Source organism: Mesocricetus auratus, unplaced genomic scaffold, assembly GCF_017639785.1.
Source record: "Mesocricetus auratus isolate SY011 unplaced genomic scaffold, BCM_Maur_2.0 contig_7751_pilon_obj, whole genome shotgun sequence".
Classification (NCBI taxonomy): Eukaryota; Metazoa; Chordata; class Mammalia; order Rodentia; family Cricetidae; genus Mesocricetus; species Mesocricetus auratus.
Genome location: NW_024431178.1, coordinates 977 through 26,352, shown reverse-complemented (window position 1 = coordinate 26,352; position 25,376 = coordinate 977). Strand labels below are relative to the sequence as shown.

The window sequence follows — 25,376 nt, the reverse complement described above, 5'->3', positions numbered from 1 at the left end:
TGTATTTTATTCAGAATTATTTTATTTAATTTAGAAACAATTTTATTTTACATATCAATCCCAGTTCCCTCTCCCATCTTCCCATGCCCCCCACTGGCCCCCCTAACCCACCTACCATCCACTCCCCAGGGAGGGTGAGACCTTCCATGGGAGTTCATCAAAGTCTGTTACATAATTTGAGGCAGGGCCTAGGCCCTACTCCGTGTGTCTAGGCTGAGAGAGTCTCCCTTGATGAGGAATGGGCTCCCAAAGTCCATTTGTACACTAGGATAGACTACCCAGATCTCCTAACTTGGCACCCACATTCAGAGAGCTTGGTTCGGTCCAATGCAGGTTCTCCAGCTTTACAACTAGGGTCCTGTCCACATGCTCTCACTTGGTCAGGTCATCTGTTTCTGTGGGTTTCTCCAGCATGGTCTTGACCCTTTTGCTCATCCCTCTTCCCTCTCTACAACTGGATTTGAGGAGTTTGGCTCAGTGCTTAGCTGTGGGCGTCTGCTTCTACTTCTATCGGCTATTGGATGAAAGTTCTAGGAAAGCATTTAAAGTAGTCATCAGTCTCATTATAGGGGAAGGGCATCTAAGGCAGCTTCTCCACTATTGCTTAGATTCTTAGTTGGGGTCATCCTTGAAGATCTCTAGACATTTCCCTACTGCCAGATTTCTCTTTAAACCTATAATGGCTCTGTCTATTAAGATATCTCACTTCTTGCTCTTCTCTATTCTTCCCCCAACTCAGTCTTCCTGATCCCTCAGCTCTTCCTCCGCCCTCCTCTTCTCCCCTTCTCTTTCTCCTAACTCCCTCTCTAATCCCCGGCCCATGCTCCGAAGTTGCTCAGGAGCTGTTATCTCTTTCCCTTTCTCTGGGGGACCATGTATGTCTCTCTTAGGGTCCTCCTTGTTTCCTAGCTTCTTTAGAGGGTAGATGTTCATGTGAGAAATTGGCGTATAATTTTGTTATGTGTGTATGTGGTTTAGGTATCAGGATAATTATGACCTCATGAAAAGATTAAGCAACATTTCTTCTGTTTCTATTTTTTGGCATAATTTGAGGAGTATTAGCACTGATTCTTCTTTGAAAGTCTGGTTGAATTCTGCATTGAATTCATCTGGCCCAGGGCTTCTTTTGGTTTGGAGAATTTTAATGACAGCTTCTTGCTCACTAGGAGATATAAATCTTTTTCAATTGCTCATTAATCTTGATTTAAATTTGGTAGATGATATATAATCAAGAAATTTATCCATTTCTTTTAGGTTTCCCAATTTGGTAGAGTACAGAATATTTTTTTGGTTTTTTTTTGCTTATTTTTTATTTAAATTGTAATCAAGCTTGTTTTACATGTGAATCCCAGTTTCTTCACCCTCTCCTCCTCCCTGCCCCCCCACTGATCCCCTATCCTATCCCCTTTCTGCTCCCCAGGGAGGGTGAGGCCTTACAATGGGGACCTTCAAAGTCTTTCATATCATTTGGAGCAGGGTCTAGACCCTCCCCTATGTTTCTAGGCTGATAGAGTATCCCTCTATGTGGAATGAGAGAGTATTCCTCTGTGTGGAGTGGGCTCCCAGGTACCATACATAAACTAGGGATAAATACTGATCCACTACCAGAGGCCCCATAGATTGCCCAGACCTCCAAACTGAATTCCACATTCAGGGGATCTGGATCAGTCCTATGCTGGTTTCCCAACTATCAGTCTGGGGACCATGAGCTCTCCCATGTTCAGGTCAGCTGTCAGCCTGGTCTTGACCCCTTGGCTCATTATTCCTCCCTCTCTGCAATTGGATTCCAGGAGTTCAGCTCAGTGATTAGCTGTGGGTGTCTGCTTCTGCTTCCATCAGCTACTGGATGAAGGCTCTAGGATGGCATATAAGGTAGTCATCAATCTTATTATTGGGGAAGGGCATTTAAGGTAGCCTTTCCACAATTGCTTAGATTATTAGTTGGGGTCAACCTTGTGGATCTCTGGACATTTTCTTAGTGCCAGATATCTCTTTAAACCTATAATGACTCCCTCTATTACGATATCTCTTTTCTTGCTCTCCTCTATTCTTCCCCTGACTCAACCTTCCTGCTCCCTCATATCCTCCTCTCCCCTCCTCTTCTCCCCTTCTCTTCCTCCTAACTCCCTCTCCCCTCCCCCCATGCTCCCAATTAGCTCAGGAGATCTTGTCCATTTCCCCTTCTCCAGGGGACCTAGAGTACAGATTTTTAAGTATGTCCTTATGATTGTATGGCTTTCTTCAAGGTCTGTTGTTATTGCTTCCCTTTTGTTTCTAACTTTATTAAATGAAGCTTCTCTCCATATTTTTGTTAATTTGGCTAAAGTTTACCAATCGTATTGATTTTTTTCAAAGAATCAAGTCTTCCTTCCATTGATTCTTATTTTTTTATTTTAGAAACACTCTTATTTACATATCCATCCCCCCATTCCCCTGCCCTCCCATCCTCCCAACCCATGCCCCACCCACTTCCCAGAGATAGTGAGGCCCTCCATGGGGGAATCACCAAAGTCCATCATATCACTTGGGGGAGGGCCATAATATCCCTCCATAGGGAATGGGCTCCCAAAGTCTATTTGTGACCTAGGAATAAACACTGGCTCCACTGTTAAAGGTTCCATAGACTGCCTTGGCCTCCTAGCTGGCATACACATTCAAAAGGCTTGGTTAAAATGCTGGTTCCCTGACTTTATGACTATGGTCAACTGTTTCTGTGGGCATCTCCAGTACCATCTTGGTTCATTTGCTCATCTCTCCTTCCTCTCCACAACTGGATTCCAGGAGTATGGCTCAGTGTTTAGCTGTGGGTGCCTGTTTCTGCTTCGATCAACTGCTGGGTCAAGACTCTAGGAATGGTAACCAAGGTAATCATCAATCTCATTATAGGGGAAGGGCATCAAAGGCATTTTCTCCAATGTGGCCTAGATTCTTAGTTGTAGTTATCCCTGTGGATCCCCTACCATTTCCTCTGTGCCAGACCTCTCTCCAATACTGTACTGACTCCATTTATCAAGGCATCTCATTTCTTGCCCTCCCCTATTCTTCCCCTGTCTCCATCCTCCTGTTCTCCCCCCATTCTTTCCCTCTCCCTCCTCCCCGCTCCCTCCTCTCTTGCTCCTAATTTGCTCAGGTGTTCTTATCTACCTCTCTACTTCTTAGGGGACAATTCATTCTTCTCTTAGGGTCCTCATGGTTTCCTAGCTCCTCTGGCAGTGTGGATGGTAGGCTGGTAATCCTTTGCTCTATGTCTAAAAACCATGTATGAGTGAATACGTACCATGTTTGTCTTTTTGTGACTTGGTTACCTCACTCAGGATGGTTTCTTCTAGGTCCATTCATTTGCCTGCGAATTTCAAGATTCCATTGTTTTTCCCCACAGAGTAGTACTCCATTGTGTAAATGTACCACATTTTCTCCATCCATTCTTCAGGTGAAAGGTATCTAGCTTACTTCCATGTTCTGTCAGCTATTACAGACAATGCTGCTATTAACATAGTTGAACATATGTCCTTGTTGTATGAATGTGCATTCTTTGGGTATATGCCCAGGAGAGGGTTAGCTGTATCTTGAGGTAGACTCATTCTCATTTTTCTGAGAAACAGCCATACTGATTTGCAAAGTGGGCCTACAAGTTTGCACTCCCACCAGCAATGGAGGAGTGCTCCTCTTTCTCCACATCTTCTCTAGCACAGACTGTTATTAGTGTTTTATATCTCAGAGTTGTTTGAGTTACATTGCCCTGATGACTAATGATATTGAGCACTTTCTTAAGTGTCTTTCAGCCAATTTAGACTCATCTATTGAGAATTCTCTATACAGCACTGCACCCCACTTTTTAATTGGATTGTTTGCTGTTTTAGTGGCTAGCTTCTTGAGTTCATTGTATATTTTGGAAATCAGCCCTCTATGATGTGGGGTTGGTGAATATCTTTTCCAAATCTGTGGGCTGCCACTTTGTCTTGCTGACTGTGTCCTCTGCCTTACAGAAGCTTCTCAGTTTCAGGAGGTCCCATTTATTAATTGTTGATCTCACTGTCTGTGCTACTGTTGTTATGTTCAGGAAGAATTTTCCTCTACCAATTCATTCAAGTGTACCTCACACACTCTCTTCTAAGAGGTTCAAAGTGGCTGGATTTACACTGATGTCTTTGATCCATTTGGATTGAAGTTTTGTGCATAGCAATCAATATGGTTCTATATGCAACCATTTACATGTCTGCATCCAGTCATGCCAGAGCCATTTGTTGAAGATGCTTTTTTCCCATTATATAACTTTAACTTCTTTGTCAAAAATCAAGTGTTCATAGGTGTGTGGGTTAATATCAGGGTTTTCAATTCGATTCCATTGGTCTACGTGTCTATTTTTGTGCCAGTACCAAGCTGTTTTCAGGACTATAGCTCAATAATAGACTTGAAGTCAGGGATGATGATGGGTCCAGAAGTTCCTTTGTTCTACAGGGTTATTGTGGCCACCCTAGGTTTTTTGTTTTTCCATATAAAGTTAAGTATTGTTCTGTCAAGGTCTGTGAAGAATTGTGTTGGGATTTTGATGGGAATTACATTGAATCTACAGATTGCTTTTGGCAAGATTGCCATTTTTACTATGTTGATCCTACCTATACAAGAGCATGCGAGATCTATTTTCTGGTGTCCTTAATTTCTTTCTTAAAAGACTCAAAGTTCTTGTGATACAGGTCTTTCACTTGTTTGGTAAGGATTACCCCCAAGATATTTCATGTTGTTTGTGGCTATTATAAGGGGTGATGTTTCTCTGACTTCTTTCTCAGCCCATTTATCATCTGTATATAGTAGGGCTACTGATTTTTTAGTTAATTTTGTTTACTGCCACTTGATGAAGGTATTTATCATCTGTAGGAGTTCCCTGGTAGAGTTTTTCTGATCACTTATATAAACTACCATATCATCTGCAAACAGTGAAAGTTTGACTTCTTCCTTTCCAATTTGTACCCCCTTGATTACCTTTTGTTGTCTTATTGCTCTAGCTAGAATTTCAAGTACAATATTGAAAAGATATGGAGAGAGTAAACAGCCTTGTCTTGTTCCTGATTGTAGAAGAATCATGTTGAGTTTCTTTCCATTTAGTTTGATGTTGACTGTTAGTTTGCTGTATATTGCTATTATCATGTTTAAGTATGTTCCTGTTACTCCTGATCTCTCTAAGATTTTTATCATGAAGGGATGTTGGTTTCGTCAAAAGCTTTTTCAGCTTCTAGTGAGATGATTATGAGGGTTTTTTAAAGTTTGTTTATATGGTAGATTACATGGATAGATTTTCATATGTTTAACCATCCCAGTATCCCTGGGATGAAGCCTACTTGATCATGGTGGATGATTTTTCTGTTGTGTTCCTGGATTCTATTTGCCAATATTTTGTTGAGTATTTTTGCATCAATGTTCATGAGGGATATTGGTCTGTAGTTCTCTTTCTTAGTTGTGTCTTTGTGTGGCTTGGGTACCAAGGTAATTGTAGACTCATAAAAAGAGTTTCCAATGTCCCTTTTTACTTCTATTGTGTGGAAAAATTTGAGGAGTACTGGTATTAGCACTTTTTGCATTTCTGGTAGAATTCTGCACTGAAACCATCTAGCCCTGGACTTTTTGGGGTTGGGAGACTTTTGATGACTGCTTCTATTTCATTAGGGGCTATAGGTCTATTTAACTTGCTTATCTGTTCTTGATTTAATTTTGACAAGTGATACCTATCCAGAAAATTGTCTATTTCCTTTAGATTTTTGAATTTTGTGGAGTACAGGTTTTCAAAGTGTGACATGATGATTTTCTGGATTTCCTCAGTGTCCACTGTTATGTCTCTCTTTTCATTTCTGATTTTGTTACTTAACATGCTCTCTGCCTTTTGGTTAGTTTGGATAAAGATTTGTCTATCTTGTTGATTTTCTCAAAGAACCAACTCTTTGTTTCATTGATGCTTTTTAATGTTTTTCCAGTTTCTACTTTATTGATTTCAGCCCTCAATTTGATTATTTCCTGGCATCTATTCCTCCTGGTTGAGTTTGCTTCTTTGTGTTCTAGCGCTTTCAGTTGTGCTGTTAATTCTCTAGTGTAACTATTCTCTAGTTTCTTCATGTGGGCACTTATTGCTGTGAACTTTCTTCTTAGCACTGCTTTCAAAGTGTCCCATAAGTTTGGGTGTGGTGTGTCTTCATTCTCATTGAATTCTAGGAAGTCTTTAATTTCTTGATTTATTTCTTCCTTGAGCCAGGTATGGTGCAATTGCACATTTTTCAATTTCTATGAGTTTGTAGGGTTTCTGTGATTTGTGTTGTTTTTGAATTCTAATTTTAAAGCATGGTGGTCTGATAAGATACAGGGGGTTATTCCAATTTTTTTCTATCGGTTGAGATTTGCTATGTTGCTGAGCATGTGGTTGATTTTAGAGAATGCTCCATGTGGCACTGAAAAGAAGGCATATTCTATATTCTTTTGTATTTAGATGGAAAGTTCTATAGATGTCTGTTAATCCCAGTTGGGTCATAACTTCTGTTAGTTCTTTTGTTTCTTTGTTAAGTTTCTGTCTGTACTTTTTGTAGGGCTGGATTTATATATATGTATTGTGTAAATCTGGTTTTGTCATTGAATATCTTGTTTTTTCATCTATAGTAAGTGAAAGCTTTGATGGGTACAGTAGTCTGGGCTGGCATCCATGAACATCTATCCAGGACCTTCTGGATTTCATAGTTTCCATTGGGAAGTCCAGTATAATTCAGATAGATCTGCCTTTATATGTTACTTGACCTTTTTTTGCTGCTCTTAAGATCTTCTCTTTATTCTTTGGGTTTGGTGTTTTGATTATTATGTGGCAAAGGGACTTCTTTTTGTGGTTCAGTCTATTTGGTGTTCTGTAAGCTTCTTGCACTTTCATAGGCATATCCTTCTTTAGGTTAGGGAAGTTTTCTTCTATGATTTTGTTGAATGTATTTTCTATAGCTTTGAGCTGAATTTCTTCACCTTCTTCTATATCTATTATTCTTAGGTTTGGTCTTCCCACAGTGTGCCATACCCTGAGTATTTTGTGTTAGGGATTTTTTGGACTTCAGATTTTCTTTGGGTTGTGACTGTATATTCTCTAGTGAGTCTTCAACACCTGAGATCCTCTATTCCATCTCTTGTATTCTATTGGTGATTCTTGCATCTGTAGTTCCTGATTGTTTACCCAACTTTTCTATTTCCAGCATCCCCTCATTCTGTGGGGTTTTTTTGGTTTGTTTCTATTTCAGCTTTCAAGCCTTGAACTGTTTGAGTTGTTTTCTTCATTTGCTTGTTGTTTTTTCTTGCCTGTCCTTAGATTCTTTAAGAGATTTGTTCATTTCCTGAATTTTTTGGTTTGTATTTTCAACATTTACATGTATTATATTTGTTTGTTTCTTCTATTTCTCCAAGGGATTTTCTCGTTTCCTCTTAAGGGTCTCCATAATCTTCATAAAATAATTTGTAAGGTGTGTCTCTTCTGCTTCATCTGCGTTGGGCTTTTCAGATCTTGCTGGTATGGAGTCTCTAGATTCTGGTGGTATCATATTGGTCTTTCTATTGCTGAGTGTATTCTTATACTGTTGTGTTCCCATCCCTTCTTTGAGTGGGTACATGTGGGGTCTCTCCATCTTCTCCAGATTCCTGATGGAGTATGTGGGCCAAGACTCCAGTGTCTGCAACTCTAGATGGTCTGGCTTCTCCTGGTATTCTCCTCACTCAAGCAGAGCATGGTGGGCAGAGGGGGAGCCAAGAGTAGGGTGTGATGGGGAAGACCTGTGTGTATGTCAATAAAGCACTGTTGGCCAATAGGGAAGCAAGATAGGTGGGACTAGGAGTCGAGGAGGATTCTGGGAAAGAGAGACACAGGAGCCACGATGTAGCCACCACAGGAGTAAGAAGTCTGGACCCCTTTCTCTGGTAAGAGAAATACTTAGATTAACAATTATTGGTTAAATACTTAAGTTAGAGATAGCCAGTGAGAAACAAGCAAACAGCCAACAGCTTCATAATTAATACAGCCTCCTGTGTGTTCATTTAGAATTGATGAGGCTCTGGAACCAGGCTGGCAGGAAGGCTGCACTCTACATATGGTATCAGCATATAGGATTGAATTTCCACATAGAATGACAAGAGCTTAAAAGGATTTTAGAAACAAAAGAACATAGAGAAGTGCAGCTTCTTGGTAGCAGCATTTTTCTCAGGTGGCCTCTGTTTTGTTAGTGACAAGCAAAGATTCATATGGCTCACTTAAGGGAGTCTTCCTGACTCAGCAAAATCAAAAAAAAACACCAAGGTTCTTTTAAGAAGCTCTGCTAACAATTGAAAGGTGTGTACGTACAGCTGGAAGTGGCAGTGAACATATCGCCAAGCCAGCAGCTTTTGCTGGATGTCAGCATAGACTGAGGCAATGAGCTGGAGTCAAACTTATGCAGGACATCTTGGAAATACTGCAGTTTAAACAGCCATGGTTTTTAGCAAATAGGACACATGGACAGAAAAACATAAAGATTTACAGTAAAGTCAGATTTAGATGAAGAAAACCTCTAAAGGTTTACAGTGTGTTTAAAAATATATGCAGGATTGAGAGAGAAAAAGAAATGAGATAGTGGTAAATAAATAGAGAAGCTGGCTATGGTGGTGCATGCTGGTAGGATTTGCTCCAGAGGCAAAGGCAGGCATATTTCTAGAGAAACCCTGTCTCAGAGAAATAAATAAATAAAAGTAAAAAGAAATAGAGTAATATAATCCATGTAAAGATGGAAAATACACAGAAAGTCTGGATACTGTATACTATTGTTTTTCAGTTGTTCAGTGGCTAAGGAAGGATCAACTGCTGAAATATACTTGATTATAAATGCTGCTGAATTAATCCAACTTATATATTTCAAAAATGCTTTGACTTCTAACTTTAAATGTAAGGACTGGTTACTTGGGAAAAGAGTTTTTGTTTATGCTTCCACAGAAAATAGAATGCTGTGGATTCCTTCCAGGCTTCTGTGGTGACTACTTGATGATGAGTTTTTTATTTGTTTTGTCTTGTTTTAATATTTTTTCTGTACTTCCCAGTTGCTGCATTGTCTCACTTCAGTAAACCTGTTTTACAACTACTCATGATATTACTCTTTAAGGGCTTTGAGAAACAGACTCATAACTCCTCCCTCTAACACGACTTGGGAGGTAGTTATTGACTACCTCTCTGATGCACCTGAATAAAATAAAATATGGCTCAAAAACTGTGGTAGTGGTCTTATTCTCACCTGGTAGGATTGATATTTTCTGGAGGCCCCAGAGCAATAAGACCACTCATTCTAACTCTAAAGTCAAACCTTCACTCCAGGATTTGGGGGCTGAAGGCCTGCCTCAGAAGGTATGCATCTTGAGACATTCCAAGTCTCTAAGCTTTTGGTTTCATGGATTATCAGAGTGAACTGCCATGCTAAGAAAAGACTCCACAGAGGCCTGCACTGATTGGTCATGGTAATTTTCTGTGATATCTGCTTCTGTATGGATCCTGATCTAAGATGAAGAGGGTTTTGATGAGAGCCAATACCCTCCTGTTCAGGGCAAATTTTGAGATGTTGCATTTGCCCACCTGAGGTTCTTGGTCTGATTTTGTGTCTTATTTGTCTTGTCTTTGTACATCTTGGCTTTGACTTCATTTTTGTTTTTTTCATCTCTTATACTTTCTATGTTCTGTGTTAATTGGTTTATCTTATAATTTGGGTAAATGAATGGATGGACAGCATAAGTAAAAAAGGTTAGCAAGCCACCCATATCAGATTGGATAAATCTTGCCTTAGGTTGAAGCAACTTCCAAACCATTCCACTGGATGAAGATTTGCGCTGTCTGAAATGGGAAAGATGTCCAAGCCCTGATTATCAGCAGGCAGGCCCTTTGAGGACCTGTAGCAGAGACCCAAGAGCTCCCTCTGGAACTTATTCTGTAGGACTCCTAGAAGACAAAATCCCTCCTCCCTCCGTGTAACCATCTTTATGCCCCACTCTCGGCCTTAATTTAACTAATCTCCACCTTCTCCACTCCAATCCCCACCATCCCAGCCTTACTCTGCCCGTCCATCCTCTTCAACCCCTACCCACCACCTAGTTCTTTCTCACCTCCCCCATCTTGTCTTTATTGTGAATGTGCTACTTTAATTGATTCCTGTTGCTTTCCCTAGATCTAAGGATAACAACGTGGTGGCTGGGTGTCGCTTGGCAAGGACATCTTCTTTTTTTTTTATAGGTCTTGGACCTCTCCCGATTCCTTTATTGTTTTTGAGTTGGATGAGGTCTCCTGGGTTTTAATTCTTCAGGGCAAGTATTTCTTTTCTTGGCCCTATTTGTGCCTCTTCTATAAAGAAGGGAGGGAAAGAGGCAGCCCTGGAGAACCATGGAGCCCCTCCCAGTCCCTTGGGTGGGGAGTCAGAGCAGCCTGCAAGCTGTTCGGCTGCCTCTGTGACAGTGAAGGACATCTTCTAAGTCCATTCTATGTGCAGCCACTGGGGGTTCTGGGTAGAAGTGTTTCTAGATACTATGGACTAACAGGAAGAAATGGGGATAGGGTTAGACATGGGGCTGTTAGGATCCACTGGAAGAAGGATAGCTGTGTCTGCCAGGAGTATCTTATATTCCCCAAGGAATGGAGTCAGAGAGAAAGGACGGGCCCCTGAAGGTGGTATGAGACTGGGGAAATGCATTGAAGGACAAGAAGGATGGTGAATGTCATCTACCTAATTCCCTGACTGGCATAGCCAGTGGGTTTCTAGGTAGAGAGCTCCTCCAGATATTGGAGGGTGACACAAAAGGATGGGATAAGTGAGGAATACAATTTTATATCCTTAACCCATAACCTCAGCTTGTTTTAATACTTATATATTTTGTTGATAGTACTGTTACCAAATGTGTCCAAACTGGAATACACAGTGTGTATTTTCATATTTAACTTTTCATAAGCAGAATCAGCATCTATCTTTAGTAACTTATTGTTTCCCACTAAGTAATTTTTTGAACAGCCATTAGCAATAATACAGATATTATCAGTATATCTGTGTTGAAGCTCTAGGGTTTCCTTATATCAGGATACAGTTTAGGTGTCCATTTGTGACCAATAGACATATGAATTTTTTCCAATTTTTGCTATTTTGAAGAAGAAAAATTATGAATATGTATCAACCAAATGTTGTCCAGAGGCATTATTAAGCAATTGTTAATTAAGAATATATTCATAATTTCCTTCAACATCACGCATGACAAAAAGATCACAAATATCCATTAATAGATGTTTCCAAATTACCCTAAGATCATGCTTAGAGTGTGTGTGCATACTTTAATGTGTGGGTAGGTTACTTATGTTCTGAGAAGGTCATAAATATATGCAGAAATAACAAGTGAGTTTGTCAACTTTCTCAATTTTTGTAGATATTAACAATATGAAATGAATAAATAAACTTTTACATAAAGTTGCACATTAAAATGATTATTTTCTCCTTCTTTCTTGACTTTAACAATCCCCCCTACTTTCAATGCCCTACTCTCCCATCTCTTATCTCCTTCCCAATGCACCTTATTACAGAAAATATTTGACATGTGTCTTTCGGTGCCTGGCTTATTTTGACTAGTATTACTTCCTAAATTTCCATTCACTTTCCTGCAACAATAGAATTTCACTCCTTTTAGGTACACATCTCATATTTCTTTTCATCTGTTGACAGGAACCTAGGCAAATTTCATATCTTAAATAATGTTAAAAGTACGACAGTCGAGTTCACTAGAACGGGAGTTATAGGTGATTGAAAGACACTGGGAAAAAGTGCTGAAAACAGACCCAAACCCTCTGAAACAGCAGCCTTTGATCTTAAAGGCTGAGCCATCTCCAGTGCCATAGAGTCTCCAAGAACAAAGGTTTTGTTTTGTTTTGCTTTGCTTTTCCGCTGTTGGTTTTAGATAGTTTTTGTCACTGTAGAGATTTAGCAATTCTCTCAAGAATAAGTTCATGGTATACACCTGATTTTTCGTCCAGATTATCATGTTCTATTGATTTGTTTGATTCACTTTGATGTTGAAATGTGCTGCTTGTTGCTATGGATCTGTAATATACTTTGAAATATCCCCAGTAAGTTTTCCAAATCACTTGGAACTTAATGGAAATTTTAACTCAAGAACACAGGAAGCTCTTTGTCTTTTGTCCTGTTCTATTTAACTCCTTTCTTCCTCATGACGTGTTTCTTTATAATAGTTATTTCCTTTGCTTACTTAAGTTTATTCTCAGCAGGTTTTGTTTTATTTTATTTATTATTTATTGAAATTTTATTAATGGGAATAGGTCCATTATTTCTTTCTCGAAAAAATTTGTGTTGCTATATTGAAAACATATGTTCTGACTGGCTGGGCATGGGTGTCTGCTGGTGAGGTGTGTGGAAGCTGGCGCTAGGCCCCCATCCATCTCCTCCCCAGATTCTGTCCACTAGGGAGTTCGTTGACACCGAGTGAACCGAGCTTACTGCCAAGATGCAGGCCTATTTCCAGAGGCTGGAAAATGCCTTCAAGCATGCCAATGAATTTCTTGAGGTTGGCAAAAAGCAACCTTCCCTGGATGTTCTTTATGATGTAAGAAAAGTAAGAAACACAGAACATGGCAAAAGATACATGAGCCAATTATGTTGAAATACTTGGAACTCTGTATGGATCTTCGTAAGAGCCACTTGGCTAAGGAAGGTTTCTATCAATATAAGAACATTTGTCAGCAGGTAAACATTAAATCTTTAGAAGATGTTGTTAGGGAATACTTGAAATTAGTAGAGGAAAAACCCGAAGCTGCTAAAGAAGAGTCCCAAAAAACAGTGTTAGATATAGAATATCTAGATAACATTCAGACGCCTGAGAGTGTTCTCGTAAGTGCAGTAAGCAGGGAAGACACTCAGGATCACACTGACAGATTGCTACTGACTCCCTGGGTCAAGCTCCTATGGGGATCATACAGGAAGGGTTTGAACCTTCTTTGAAACAATTCTAGAGTAGAGCACCTTTACCATGACATTGCCCAGCAAGCTCTCAAATTCTGCTTCCAGGATACTCAAAAGGCTGATTTCCACAAGTTCTGTGGTAACTTGTGAATGCACTTATCTCAGATTCAGTGCTGCCATAACCAAAGCATGACAATTAAACTTAATAATCCAGGGAACCAGTCCATGCATTTGGAAACTAGACTTGTTCAGTTGGACAATGCTATCAACATGGAACTATGGCAGGAAGCCTTCAAAGCCATGGAAGATATTCATGGGCTATTTTCCTTGTCTATAAAACCACCTAAGCCTCAGTTGCTGGTAAATTATAATAACAAAGTCTCAACAGTGTTTTGGAAATTTGGAAATGCTCTGTTACAAGCATCTACTCTTCATTGTCTTTGTCATCTATCTAGGGAAATGAGAAAGAATCTTACACAAGATGAGATGCAAAAATGTCTACTAGAGGCCTTTTGGCTTCTCTTTCCATACCTATTACTCCTGAGAAAACTGATGTTTCTAGACTCTTGGACATGGATGGTATTATAGTTGAGAAGCAGTGACGCCTCGCAAGGTCTTCAAGGTCTTCAAGCCCCACCTACACGAATTGGCCTTATTAATGGGTCAGATTCAACGTGCTAAAGTATGTTGTCCCAGAAGCTCCTAGTAACAAGCAGTCAACAGACCCCCATGCCTGCCTTTGGTATATAAGGCTCCACTCTTGAAAAATAAATGCCAATCTCCTTGTAAGAATGAGCCTCTGTCTTTGTCTTTATTTTCAACCTCAGCCCTTAGCCTCGGGACACTGTGAAGTATGGTAGCACTGTAGCTGTGAACACACTGGCAGCTCAAAGGCACCCATGTTTGTAAAAGAAACATTACTAAAACTCAAATCACACATAAGACCTCGCACAGTTATACTTGGAGACTTCAACACCCCACTCTCACCACTAGACAGGACTACCAGACATTAACTTAATAAAGAAACAAAGGAACTAACTTAAGATATGACCCAATTGGATTTAATAGATATCTATAGAGCATTCCATCCAAACACAAAAGAACACACCTTCTTCTCAGCGCCACATGGGACATTCTCTAAAATTGACCACATACTCAGCAACATAGTAAACCTCAACAGGTACAAAAAAATGGAATAAATCCCTGTATCTTATCAGACCTCCATATTTTAAAGTTAGAATTCAACAACAACACAAATTGCAGAAACACTACAAACTCATGGAAATTGAACAATGCACAATTGCACCATTCCTGGGTCAAGGAAGAAATAACAAAAAAATCAAATAAAATAAAGACTTCCTAGATTTCAATGAGAATGAAGAAACAACATAACCAAATTCATGGGAAACTTTGAAAGCAGTGCTGAGAGGAAAGTTCATAGCATTAAGTGCCCACATGAAGAAACTGGAGAATAGTCACACTAGAGAATTAAAAGAACAACTGAAAGTTCTAGGAAAAAAAAGAAGCAAATTCATCCTGGAGGAATAGACACCAGGAAAAAATCAAATTAAGGGATGAAATCAATAAAGTAGAAACAAAGAAAACAATACAAAGAATCAATGTAACAAAGAGTTGGTTCTTTGAAAAAAATCAACAACATAGACAAACATTTATCTAAACTAACCAAAAGGCAAAGAAAGAACATGAACATTAATAAAATCAGAAATTAAAAGTGGGACATGACAACAGACAACTGAGAAAATCCAGAGAATAATCAGGTCATATTTGAAAACCTGTACTCCAACAAATATGAAAATTTAAAGGAAATGGACAATTTTCTGGATAGATATCACTTACCAAAATTAAATCAAGAACAGAAAAGCAATATAAACAGACCTATAAACCCTAGTGAAATAGAAGCAGTCATCAAGTTACCAAGCAAAGAAGCCCAGGACCAGATTGCTTCACTACAAAATTCTACCAGAAATTCAAAGAAGAACAAATACCAATACTCCTCAAAGTATTCCACACAATAGAAGAGGAGGTTCATTGCCAAAAATCTTTTTACAAGGCTGCCATTACCTTGGTACCCAAGCCACAAAAAGACACAATGAAGAGAACTACAGACTAATGTCCGTCATGAACACTGATGCAAAAATACTCAATAAAATAATGGGCAAATTGAATCCAAGAACACATCAGAAAAATCAGTCACCATGATCAAGTAGGCCTCATCCCAGGGAGGCAGGGATGGTTCAACAAACAAAAATCCATCAACACAATCTACCATATAAGCAAACTAAAAAGAAAAACTACATGATCATATCAGTAGATGCTGAAAAATACTTTGATAAAATCCAACACCCATTCATGATATAGGTCCTAGAGAGATCAGGGATAAAAGGAATATACCTGAACAAAATAAAAGTAATATGCAATAAACCAACACCCAACATCAAACTAAATGGAGAGAAATTCAACACAATTCCTCTAAAATCAGGAACCAGGCAAGTCTGTCCACTGTCTCTATATCTCTTCAATATTGTACTTGAAGTTCTGGCTAGAGCAATGAGACAACAAAAGGAGATTAAGGGAATACAAATTGGAAAGGAAGAGGTCAAACTTTCACTATTTGCAGATGATATGATAGTGACCCAAAAAACTCTACCAGGGAACTCCTACAACTGATAAACATCTTCAGCAAAATGGCAGGATACAAGATTAACTCAAAAAATCAGTAGCCCACAATATACAGACAATAAATGAGCTGAGAAAGAAATCAGAGAAACATCACCCTTTACAATAGGAACACACAACATAATATATCTTGGGGTAACACTAACCAAACAAGTGAAAGACCAGTTTAGCAAGAATTTTGAGTCTTTAAAGAAAGAAGATACCAGAAAATGGAAAAATCTCCCATGCTCTTGGATAGGTAGTTTCAACATAGTAAAATGGCAATCTTGCCAAAAATAATCTACAGATTCAATGCAATCCCCATCAAAATCCCAATACAATTCTTCACAAACATTGAAAGAACAATAATCAACTTTCTATAGAAAAACAAAAGACACAGGATAGCCAAAACAACACTGTACAATAAAGAAACTTCCGAAGGCCACACCATCCCTGACTTCAAGCACTTGTCTATAGCTATAGTCCTGAAAGCAGCTTTGTCTTGGCACAAAAAATAAACAGGTAGACCAATGGAATCAAATTGAACATCCCTATATTAACCCATACACGTATGAACACTTGATTTTTGACAAAGGAGCTAAAATTATACAATGGAAAAAGAAAGTCTCTTCAACAAATGGTGCTGGCATAATTGGATGCTGGTATGTAGAAGACTGCAGATAGATCCATGTCTAACACCATGCAAAAAACTTAAGTCCAAATGGATCAAAGACCTCAACATAAATCCAGCCATACTGAACCTCTTAGAAGAGAAAGTGGAAGGTACCCTTGAACGAATTGGTACAGGAAACTGCTTCCTCAACATAACACCAGTATTACAGACACTGAGATCGACAATTAATAAATGGGACCTTCTGAAACTGAGAAGCTTCTGTAAGGAAAAGAACACAGTAAACAAGTCAAAAAGACAGCCCACATAATGGAAAAAGATATTCACTAACCCCACATCTGACAGAGGGCTGATCTCCACAATTTACAAAGAACTCAAGAATCAAGTCTCCAAAACACCAGAAGACCCAATTAAAATGTGGGGTACAAAACTAAATAGAGAATTCTCAATAAAGGAGTCTGAAATGGCTGATAGACACTTAAGAAAGTGTTCACCATCCTTAGCCATCAAGGAAATGCATATCAAAACAACTCTGAGATACCATCTTAGTCCTATCAGAATGGCTAAAATCAAAAACACCAATGATGGTTAAACTGGACAGGATGTGGTAAAGGGGAACACTCCTCCATTGCTGGTGGGAGTGCCAACTCATACAGCCACTTTGGAAATCAGTATGGAGATTCCTCAGAAAAATGGGGATAAACCTACTACAAGACACAACAAACCTACTCTTAGGCATATACCCAAAAGATATGAATTTATACAACAAGGACATCTGCTGCACTATGTTCATAGCAGCATTATTTGTAATAGCCAGAACCTGGAAGCAACTTAGATGCCATTCAACTGAAGAGTGGAAAGAGAAAATGTGGTGCATTTACACAATGATGTACTACTCAGAGGAAAAAACAGTGGAATCTTGAAATCCTCAGGCAAATGGATGGAACTAGATGAAACTACCCTGAGAGAGGTAACCCTGTCACAAAAAGGCAAACATGGCATATACTCTCTCATATATGAATTTTAGACAGAGATGAGGACTGCCAGCCTATAATCCCATGGCCAGAGAGTCTGGGAAACAGAAACTTCATTCAGTGGCTGATGGAAGAAGAGGCAGACTCCCACGGCTAAGCACTGAGCTAAACTCAAGAAAGCCAGTAAAAGAGAGAGAGGACTGATGACCAAAGGGGTTAAGACTGGGCTGGCTTAACCCCCAGAAACAGCTGACACGGCAAGGGTTAACTCTTGAATCCCAGGCTGATGCCTGAGAATCCAGCATGGGACTGATCAAGACCCCCTGAATGTGAGTGTCAGTGAGGAGGCCTAGGTAATCTATTGAGCCTTGGGTAGTAGATCAGTACCCATCCCGAGTATACACACGGACTTTGGACTCCCATCCAACAATGTGAGGTGCACTCTCACCCTGAACTTTTGGGGAAGGGTCTAAGCCCTGCCCTATATGAAATGACAGACTATGGACACCCCCATGGAGGGCCTCACCCTCCCTGGGGAAATGAAGGGATATTGGGGGGGGGTTGATGGGAGGGCACGGGAGGAGGGGAGAGAAACGGAGAGGGACCTGAGACTGACTTGTTAAGCAACCTTGTTTCTAATTTAAATTTAAATTTAAAAATAAATAATAAAAATAAAAAAGCTGAGGGCAAGCAAACAGGAATAAAATGTTTTATATGTGTACTAATATATTGTATATACACATATATCATGTTTGGATTGTTCTGATTCAATCAGTTTGTTTATGTCATTTCCATAAATGTCTATCATCAGTAAAGGGAGAAAATAGGAAAGAAAGATATGAACTAGCATTTTAGTCAGACAATAAAAATAGCAAAATTAAGTGAAAAAGAAAGGTAAAGAGGTCTGTTTTCCTGTCCTCAATGACGGTATATGCAGCTCAGAGCCTGCCTATAGGACACGGCTCTTTTCCTTCCCCAGCAGCCTGAACTGCTATCTTCCACTGAGGGCAAACCTTTACCGTATGTGGCTTTCCCTGTTGACCCTGTCTTGTTTTGGTCACATGAAAAGGGTGTGGTTTGTGGACTGGGCTGAGGTTATTATTCTGGGTGATCCTTTGTCTCCAGTACTGATGGGCAGTACTGTCAGGAAGCTGGCTACTAGTCTGTCTTAATGCTGGCAGCTTCAAGCATTTACTGCTAATTCTTTCTTCGTGAAAACCAGTGACTCTCGTTACAGCTCAAACAAGATTTCTGGTTCTTGGTTAAAGACTTCTCCTTTAGCCAGAGGAATTTTGTGGAGAGGGTGGCTGGTTGCCTGCGGCAGTTAGGATGTTCACACAAGATAGGTCTTTTGGATATGTTCAGTTCACTCACACAGATATTCATTATAATATCACACTTATATAAAAGTTAATCAGACATCTCACCAAGCATAGAATAGTTAATTGGACGGAAAATGCCACTGCAGGGTTCCACTGCGGAATTTTCTCCAAAAGCTTGGAGGCTCAACACATGTCTGCCCTGAAAGCCTTTAGGTGTGGCAGGCTGGTGGATGGCACTGACGGAAGTCCAGTAGGTCCTTGACTTTTGGCTATTGCTGACAGGCAGGCATGGGCGAATCCAGCAACAGTGGCAGAATTTCAACAGTCACTGAAGCCAGGGCTACCCACAGAAGCCAAACTCAGGCCCCCTTGCTAGAGAATCAGAATCTTTGGGAACACCCCAGTGAGATCCTAGAGAACGTTTTCCAAGTCCCGGTTTTTGTATCATTTCACTGAGAAGTAGCTTTGTGCTATCAGTGTTCACAAGCGTGGTTCACTAGTATACCAACGCCACTTTGGGGTTAGTCATTAGCACACGAAGGCTTAGCTTGGCTTGGCTCCTATGTGAGTTCCAGGTCAAGCATAGCCATGTCTTATAAGAGCTGCATGGTACCATCTCTTATCTTATAGGCATTGCATTATTACAAGTAATATAAAAAGACTTTTAAGTTATATAAAATTGTTTCACTTGTGTTCCTAAAAGAGTTTTGAGGACAGACTTTTAGGAATAAATTATGTGGGGACTTTGGCGGATTCCACAGCGGGAGAAGGACAAACATGCCAGGCAGACAGAGTTTAAGAGAGAAGTTTTGTTAGAAAGGGAAGAGGGGAAGAGAAAAGAAGGACAGAAAGAGAAGAGGGAGGCAGGAAAAGTCCTGTCTGCCCCTTCAGCGGATCAGCGGGAAAAAGTTTTTATTTTAAGGGGTCCTTTTTACCAGGTTTCAGACTATGTCGTGATGTAGCAGCAGCAGTCATGGAACACTGGGCTGGCAAGAGTACTGCCTGACTGCATTCTACCGGGTGATGGGGGTCAGGCCAGCATAAAGCCTAAGTCTTTAAACTGATCCCAGCTTATACTCCTTGGACACTGGTACTTCCTTCTCAGAAAAAGGGGAGGAGCATTTTGAGTCTTTTTTTTTTGTTTTTATAAAACCACCACAAGATTACAGGACAGAATTAACTGCTGAGAGTTTCCCTCTGCCTTACACAAACACACACACACACACGCACGCACGCACACACGCACGCATGCACGCACGCACGTGCGTACACGTTCCATAAAGAAATGCATTAAATATAACATTTGTAGTGGCAGACTGCCAAGAGGAAGAGAGGATTTTCTTGGTATCTGCATGACATACATACTTGAAGATTCGCATCGTGTTGGGCTACAAATAACCCTGTTACTGCGATTTTTAGTATCTCTTCCTTTTCTCTCCATCCCTCCCTCAACCATGAGACTTTCATTTCTGGCCCCTTTCTCCCTCCCTCCATCCGTCTTTCCTTCCCCATTTGCCTTCTCTTCCCTCCTTTTTTCCTGTCTAAATTCTCTAGTATTTTGTTACTTTCATGCATGACACATACTTTCTGAGATTCTCTTTGCCTGTGGCGGTGTTCCAGATATCTGAATCTGAATCACATTACTGACTTGCACTGTAAAGCCATCTCCTGACCAATTACTTTCCTGAGGGCTTTGAGCATATGCTTTGCAGTTTGAGAATTCTCATTGTAATCACTGAATATTGAAAATATCCCTTCCAAAACATTCCACTTTTTATAATTTCTCTAATTTTGTGATTATCATATAATTACATCAGTTCCCCCTCCCGTTTTCTCCCTCCAAGTCCTCCCGTGTAACCCTCTTTTCCAAATTCGTGTTGTTGTTGCTGTTTTCTCGATGTTATTACTTCCTTCCTGTTTACATTTACATCTACTCTGAACACTAGTTTACTATTTCTAACGGGAAGATTCTCCTTTTTTCTCAAAGTTTCAAACTTCAGGTTAGCTATAACAAAATTTAATGTATTTTCATAATTACATTTTTATAGTTTCTCCATTTCGGTAATGTTTTGACAAATGAGGAATATTTAACATTGTGAAAAATAGTTCATTTTTTAAAAGATTCCTTGAACAAATAGCTATCATATGGAGTAATTATTGGGAATGCTAGTAAAAATATTATCTAAAGTAGTTTAAATAAATCAGATCATTGAATGGAACTATGACAAAGAGAACACAAACTAAACTTACCCATTTCAACCTGAATTATGCACTTCTGTCACTTGTATAGTGTGTTGTCTCCTTACCTTAATATCATCAATGTCTTTATTTTTATTTTCAAACTTGACTTAAATCTTAAATACAATTTTTCACACTTTTAAAATAAGCCTGTTCTCCTGTTTGTTTAGGATATTTAATGAATAAAACACAAATTTGAAAAGCAGTATATCCTTCTTAAATTTGGCTTAAACTGAAAAGTTAGAGATGTCTTATCCTTGATTCATCTCTCATATATAATACTTAAATTCATAAATAATTTTTGTAGCTCCCTTCATTTGCTCAATAATTCCAATAAATGAAAACAACCAAATATGCACAAATACTTATTTGCTACATATCCTACTTTTGATAACTACAGTTGGGAAACTGTATTTGATATCACATTTGCAAATACTATTTAGTAAATTTGAAACAATAGTGAATTACTCAATGTTTGCTATTATTTGTAAAAGATCATTTACAAAGTACAATAAACAGAATCACAAGATTTTACAACTTCAAGTCCTTGCAATTTGAATTTCTGTCAGCTGAATGATGGTCATTTTTAGTGTACAAAAAAGGATAATGCTTAAAACACTTAGCAAAACTTGCATTTAATATCATGCTCATTAAATGAAAAATGTAGTACTAAACGGAAATTTATTTTTCCCAAATATTAAACTAAAATAACTCTTTAACCAAACAGTAAATCATTATAATGGTTTAGGTTTAAGATGTGCAGTGGTAGCCGGGCGTTGGTGGCGCACGCCTTTAATCCCAGCACTCGGGAGGCAGAGGCAGGTGGATCTCTGTGAGTTCGAGACCAGCCTGGACTACCAAGTGAGTTCCAGGATAGCCTCCAAAGCCACAGAGAAAAAACAAACAAACAAACAAACAAAAAAAAAGATGTGCCGTGGTGGCACACACCTTTAATCCCAGCACTTGGGAGGCAGAGGTAGGTGGATCTTTGTAAGTTTGAGGCCAGCTTGGTCTACAGCCCCAGGACAGTAAGAGATTCATAGAAAGATCCTGTCTAAAAAACAAAAATAAATAATGATTTAGAATTAAGCTTCACTTATCATGAGATTGATTGTTATCATGAGCTGTCTTTCTTAGCTTAATTCTAATGACAACTTCCATGGACCTGCTGAAACACAAACCATCAGCTTTGCAACTCACCTCCTGACACTGAATTTCAGGATTGTTGCACTGGCCCATAAACCCCACTGGCAGAAGGAGGCATGGAAGTGGTGCCACTGTGATGATTAATGAGGAGGGTGAGTGTAAGGGTCAGACACTGATAAGCTCCTTAACTAGTGTGGCTGGTGGAGAATCACTTCGCATCGTTTCTTTACGCCCCATCCACATTTTCATAATTGCATACACCAGGATTCTCTAATTCCAGAAGGTACAAATTGGTTTAAATGTGAAGTAGAAATGGCTCAAGGATGTGGAAAAATGGTCATTTGGAGATAGACATTCATTTTCTACCACAGTGCATAATCCTAAGGATCACAGAAATCTTGCTCCTTTGTCATGTTGTAGGGGTATATGAGTTTCTGCACGTTCATAACTGTCATTATTTAATCACTTCATTCCTCTTTAAGCTGTAATTATTACTTGGTCCTTTTTTTCTATTGACTTGATTATTCAACATCCTAACTAAAGAGAAAATCCTGATATTTTGGGGAATTTTTTTCTGGAAATAATTATTTCCATTAACTTCCTTTTAAAGATTCAGATGTATTTTTTCTACAATCATCACACAATTTTGTTGTTTCATAAAATCTGTTACACTTAATAATGAAGAAACTGAAACTAAAAAGAATGGGAAGGAGTTTCTATACTGAAATTTAGAAACTTACTTCTTAGTTTCCTCATGCTGAATTTACTTCTTGATTTCTCAAAGTATATATTACTGGGTTCAGAATGGGAGTGAAGATGGTATAAAAAACAGACAGGATCTTTTCTATCACAAAGCTGTTTTGTGGCCACATATAGATGAAGATACATGGTCCAAAGAACATGAAGACAACAATGAAATGGGCTGTACAGGTGGAAAGGGCCTTCGATGATCCTCTGGAAGAATGATGCTTTATTGTAACCAGCACAATAACATATGAATTAAATAAGAGAATAAAGCAAGACAATGCAATAATGCCACTTGTTGAAATCATAAAGAGACCAAGAACATAAGTATCCACACAAGCCAACTGGAATACCACAGGAAGGTCACAGAAAAAGCTGTCTATCTGGTTGGGACCACAGAATGGTAATGTCAGGGCAAATATGACCTGGCTCATTGAGTGCATGACTCCCACAATCCATGAAGACAACACAAATGCAACACATACCTGGGTACTAATGATGGAAGCATAGCGCAGAGGTTTACAAATTGCAATGTACCTGTCAAAAGACATAGCCATTAGTAAAATTATCTCAGTGCCAGTGAACAAGTGGAGGAAGAATATCTGGGAGATGCATCCACCAAAAGAGATTGTTTTATGGTCAGTGAGATAGTCTATGATCATCTTGGGAGTGGCAAAAGAAGCAAGAGACATATCAATAATAGAAAGGTTGCTAAGCAGGAAATACATAGCAGAGTGCAGGTGAGAGTCGGATATGACAACGACAAGTATGATGCCATTACTCACCATTGTTGCCACATAAAAGAGGGAAAACACTATAAAGAAAAATATCCGCAGTTCCCAGGAGTTAGAGAGTCCCAGCAAAACAAATTCAGTCACAACAGACTTGTTAGCCATATTCATAGGTAGAAGCCTGCACATATACAAAAATATGTGTAAGTAAATATAATACAAATTGTCACTATCCTTTTTCTACATCTTATTTAATATGTTGACTTGAGAGAATGTGAGGAAACAAATACTCTTTAAATAAATGTACTGAAAATGGCACTGTTTCTGGCACTACATGCCAGTTAAATGCAAATAATATGGACATATGTACTACATATTTTTCCATCTGTTTATCCACATAATCTTAATGATTATGGCCTATGCTCTATAACAACTCCCTTCAAACTGACAACGTACTAAACATATGCATAGAAACACACGTTTGTATACAAATATACAGTGAGTCATTACAAATAGTTATAAGACTATCCTTACCCAAAAATCAAATAAAAATGTATCACACGTGAGGGATCTTAAGTAACAAAATAGCACTTCATATAACACTTTCAGAAAAATTATAAATTTCTTAAGAACTGTTTATATTATTTATAAATATGAATTTCCTAGTTGATTGTCAGGAGACACACTTAGAAAGCTATTTTCACTGATACTGACGAAAAATGCTGTCCTATTTACAAGGACAATGTCCTACTTACAAACACAACCAACGGAAGGGCAATACCCTCTCTAGTCATTGGAAAACAATTACCTTCTTTTCTTCTCACAGTTTCACTCTTACTAAATTATAAGTTTGCTCCTCCTAAAGATATATGCAAGTCTATAGTTTAAATTTTACTTTTTGCTCCTAAGATACATCACATAAATTTCTAGAGGAGAGTCAAAAAATGAACACATCTCTGTCATCAAATTTGTTAACAAATTCTTTCTGTTTGAGTTCTCCTATGGTATATGCCAACATGCATGAGCTATTTTATGATGGGATGGAAAATGACCAGCAATTAAGTCTGTCAGAAGTGCTTTATAATAAAATATCACTTACTAAATCTAGGGCAGAATCCAGGCTTTTGAATTACTGAAGATTAAGTAAGTTTCTTTCTGAGTTCCCTAGGAGGCAATTTCAAAAATAAAGGAGTGACCTTGCTGAACCATTAGTCATTTAGAAACTGTAGACTAAACAAGTATTGTAGGGAACTGGAAATTGACCAAGAAGTCATCTTGCAATGGGATTTATTAAAAAACAAAGCAATACAGCATTAGTGAGCTCACAAAGAGAATTAAATAATCTTATGGGATTTTACAAAAGTTGTTTTCACTTGGACCTAAGTGATTTGGGGGCAGAATGGAAAATGTAACAGACATCATTTCAAAAGACAGTTGGAAATATCAAACCAACTAACCACAATTCTCGGTTATTTAACCCTCTATGGAAGTACTAGAGAAAAAATCAAGAACGCTGACCACTACTTTAAGCAATCTAGAGTTCTTTGGAGATTTCAAACATGAAAAAGTAAAATAAATTTGAAAATGCAATGAAACATATCCTACATGGTTAACCATTTTCCAGGAATAATGAGAGAAATGGACCTCAGTCAACAAAAATATCTTGTAATGTGCCAACTATTTTCAAATTGTAGGAAGTGTTCATACAATCGAAAGCAGTATTTCATGTGTGGACTCACCAAGTAGCTCTCGAAAAGAAATTTAAGGTAGGTAGTTATTAATTAAATAAATATAATGGGTAGATTTGACTCAGGTATTAATGTGAATGTGATCATTAATAAAATGAGAACTACTGACTATTGTTCTGAATAATTTCACTTATCAAGTGATAGTCCCTGCAGTAGACTGCATTTATTAAAATAAAAATTGGCAAGATGTGAAGA

General features: G+C 38.7%; 1 protein-coding gene and 1 pseudogene across 2 annotated transcripts; one reads left to right on the top strand and one right to left on the bottom strand.

Annotated features, from left to right (window-relative positions):
* Positions 1-12,516: 12,516 nt before the first annotated feature.
* LOC121138164 lies at positions 12,517-19,580 on the top strand (annotated as a pseudogene).
* A 2,175-nt stretch (positions 19,581-21,755) lies between these two features.
* Positions 21,756-24,920, bottom strand: LOC121138165 (olfactory receptor 4K2-like). 2 transcript variants are annotated; one of them, XM_040740965.1, is made up of 3 exons: positions 24,533-24,920; positions 23,488-23,614; positions 21,756-23,239 (listed from the first exon to the last, which is right to left on the bottom strand). In XM_040740965.1, the coding sequence occupies exons 2-3, from the start codon at positions 23,499-23,501 to the stop codon at positions 22,711-22,713; spliced, it is 543 nt and encodes a 180-aa protein (XP_040596899.1). In that variant the 5' UTR covers positions 23,502-23,614; positions 24,533-24,920; the 3' UTR covers positions 21,756-22,710. The 2 variants fall into 2 exon arrangements, with proteins under 2 accessions (XP_040596899.1, XP_040596898.1); XM_040740964.1 differs by having other exon boundaries at positions 21,756-23,614.
* Positions 24,921-25,376: the final 456 nt, after the last annotated feature.

Excerpts from the sequence above, each read along its gene's own strand:
- LOC121138165 (XM_040740964.1), bottom strand. The coding sequence starts at position 23,604 with ATGAATATGGCTAACAAGTCTGTTGTGACTGAATTTGTTTTGCTGGGA.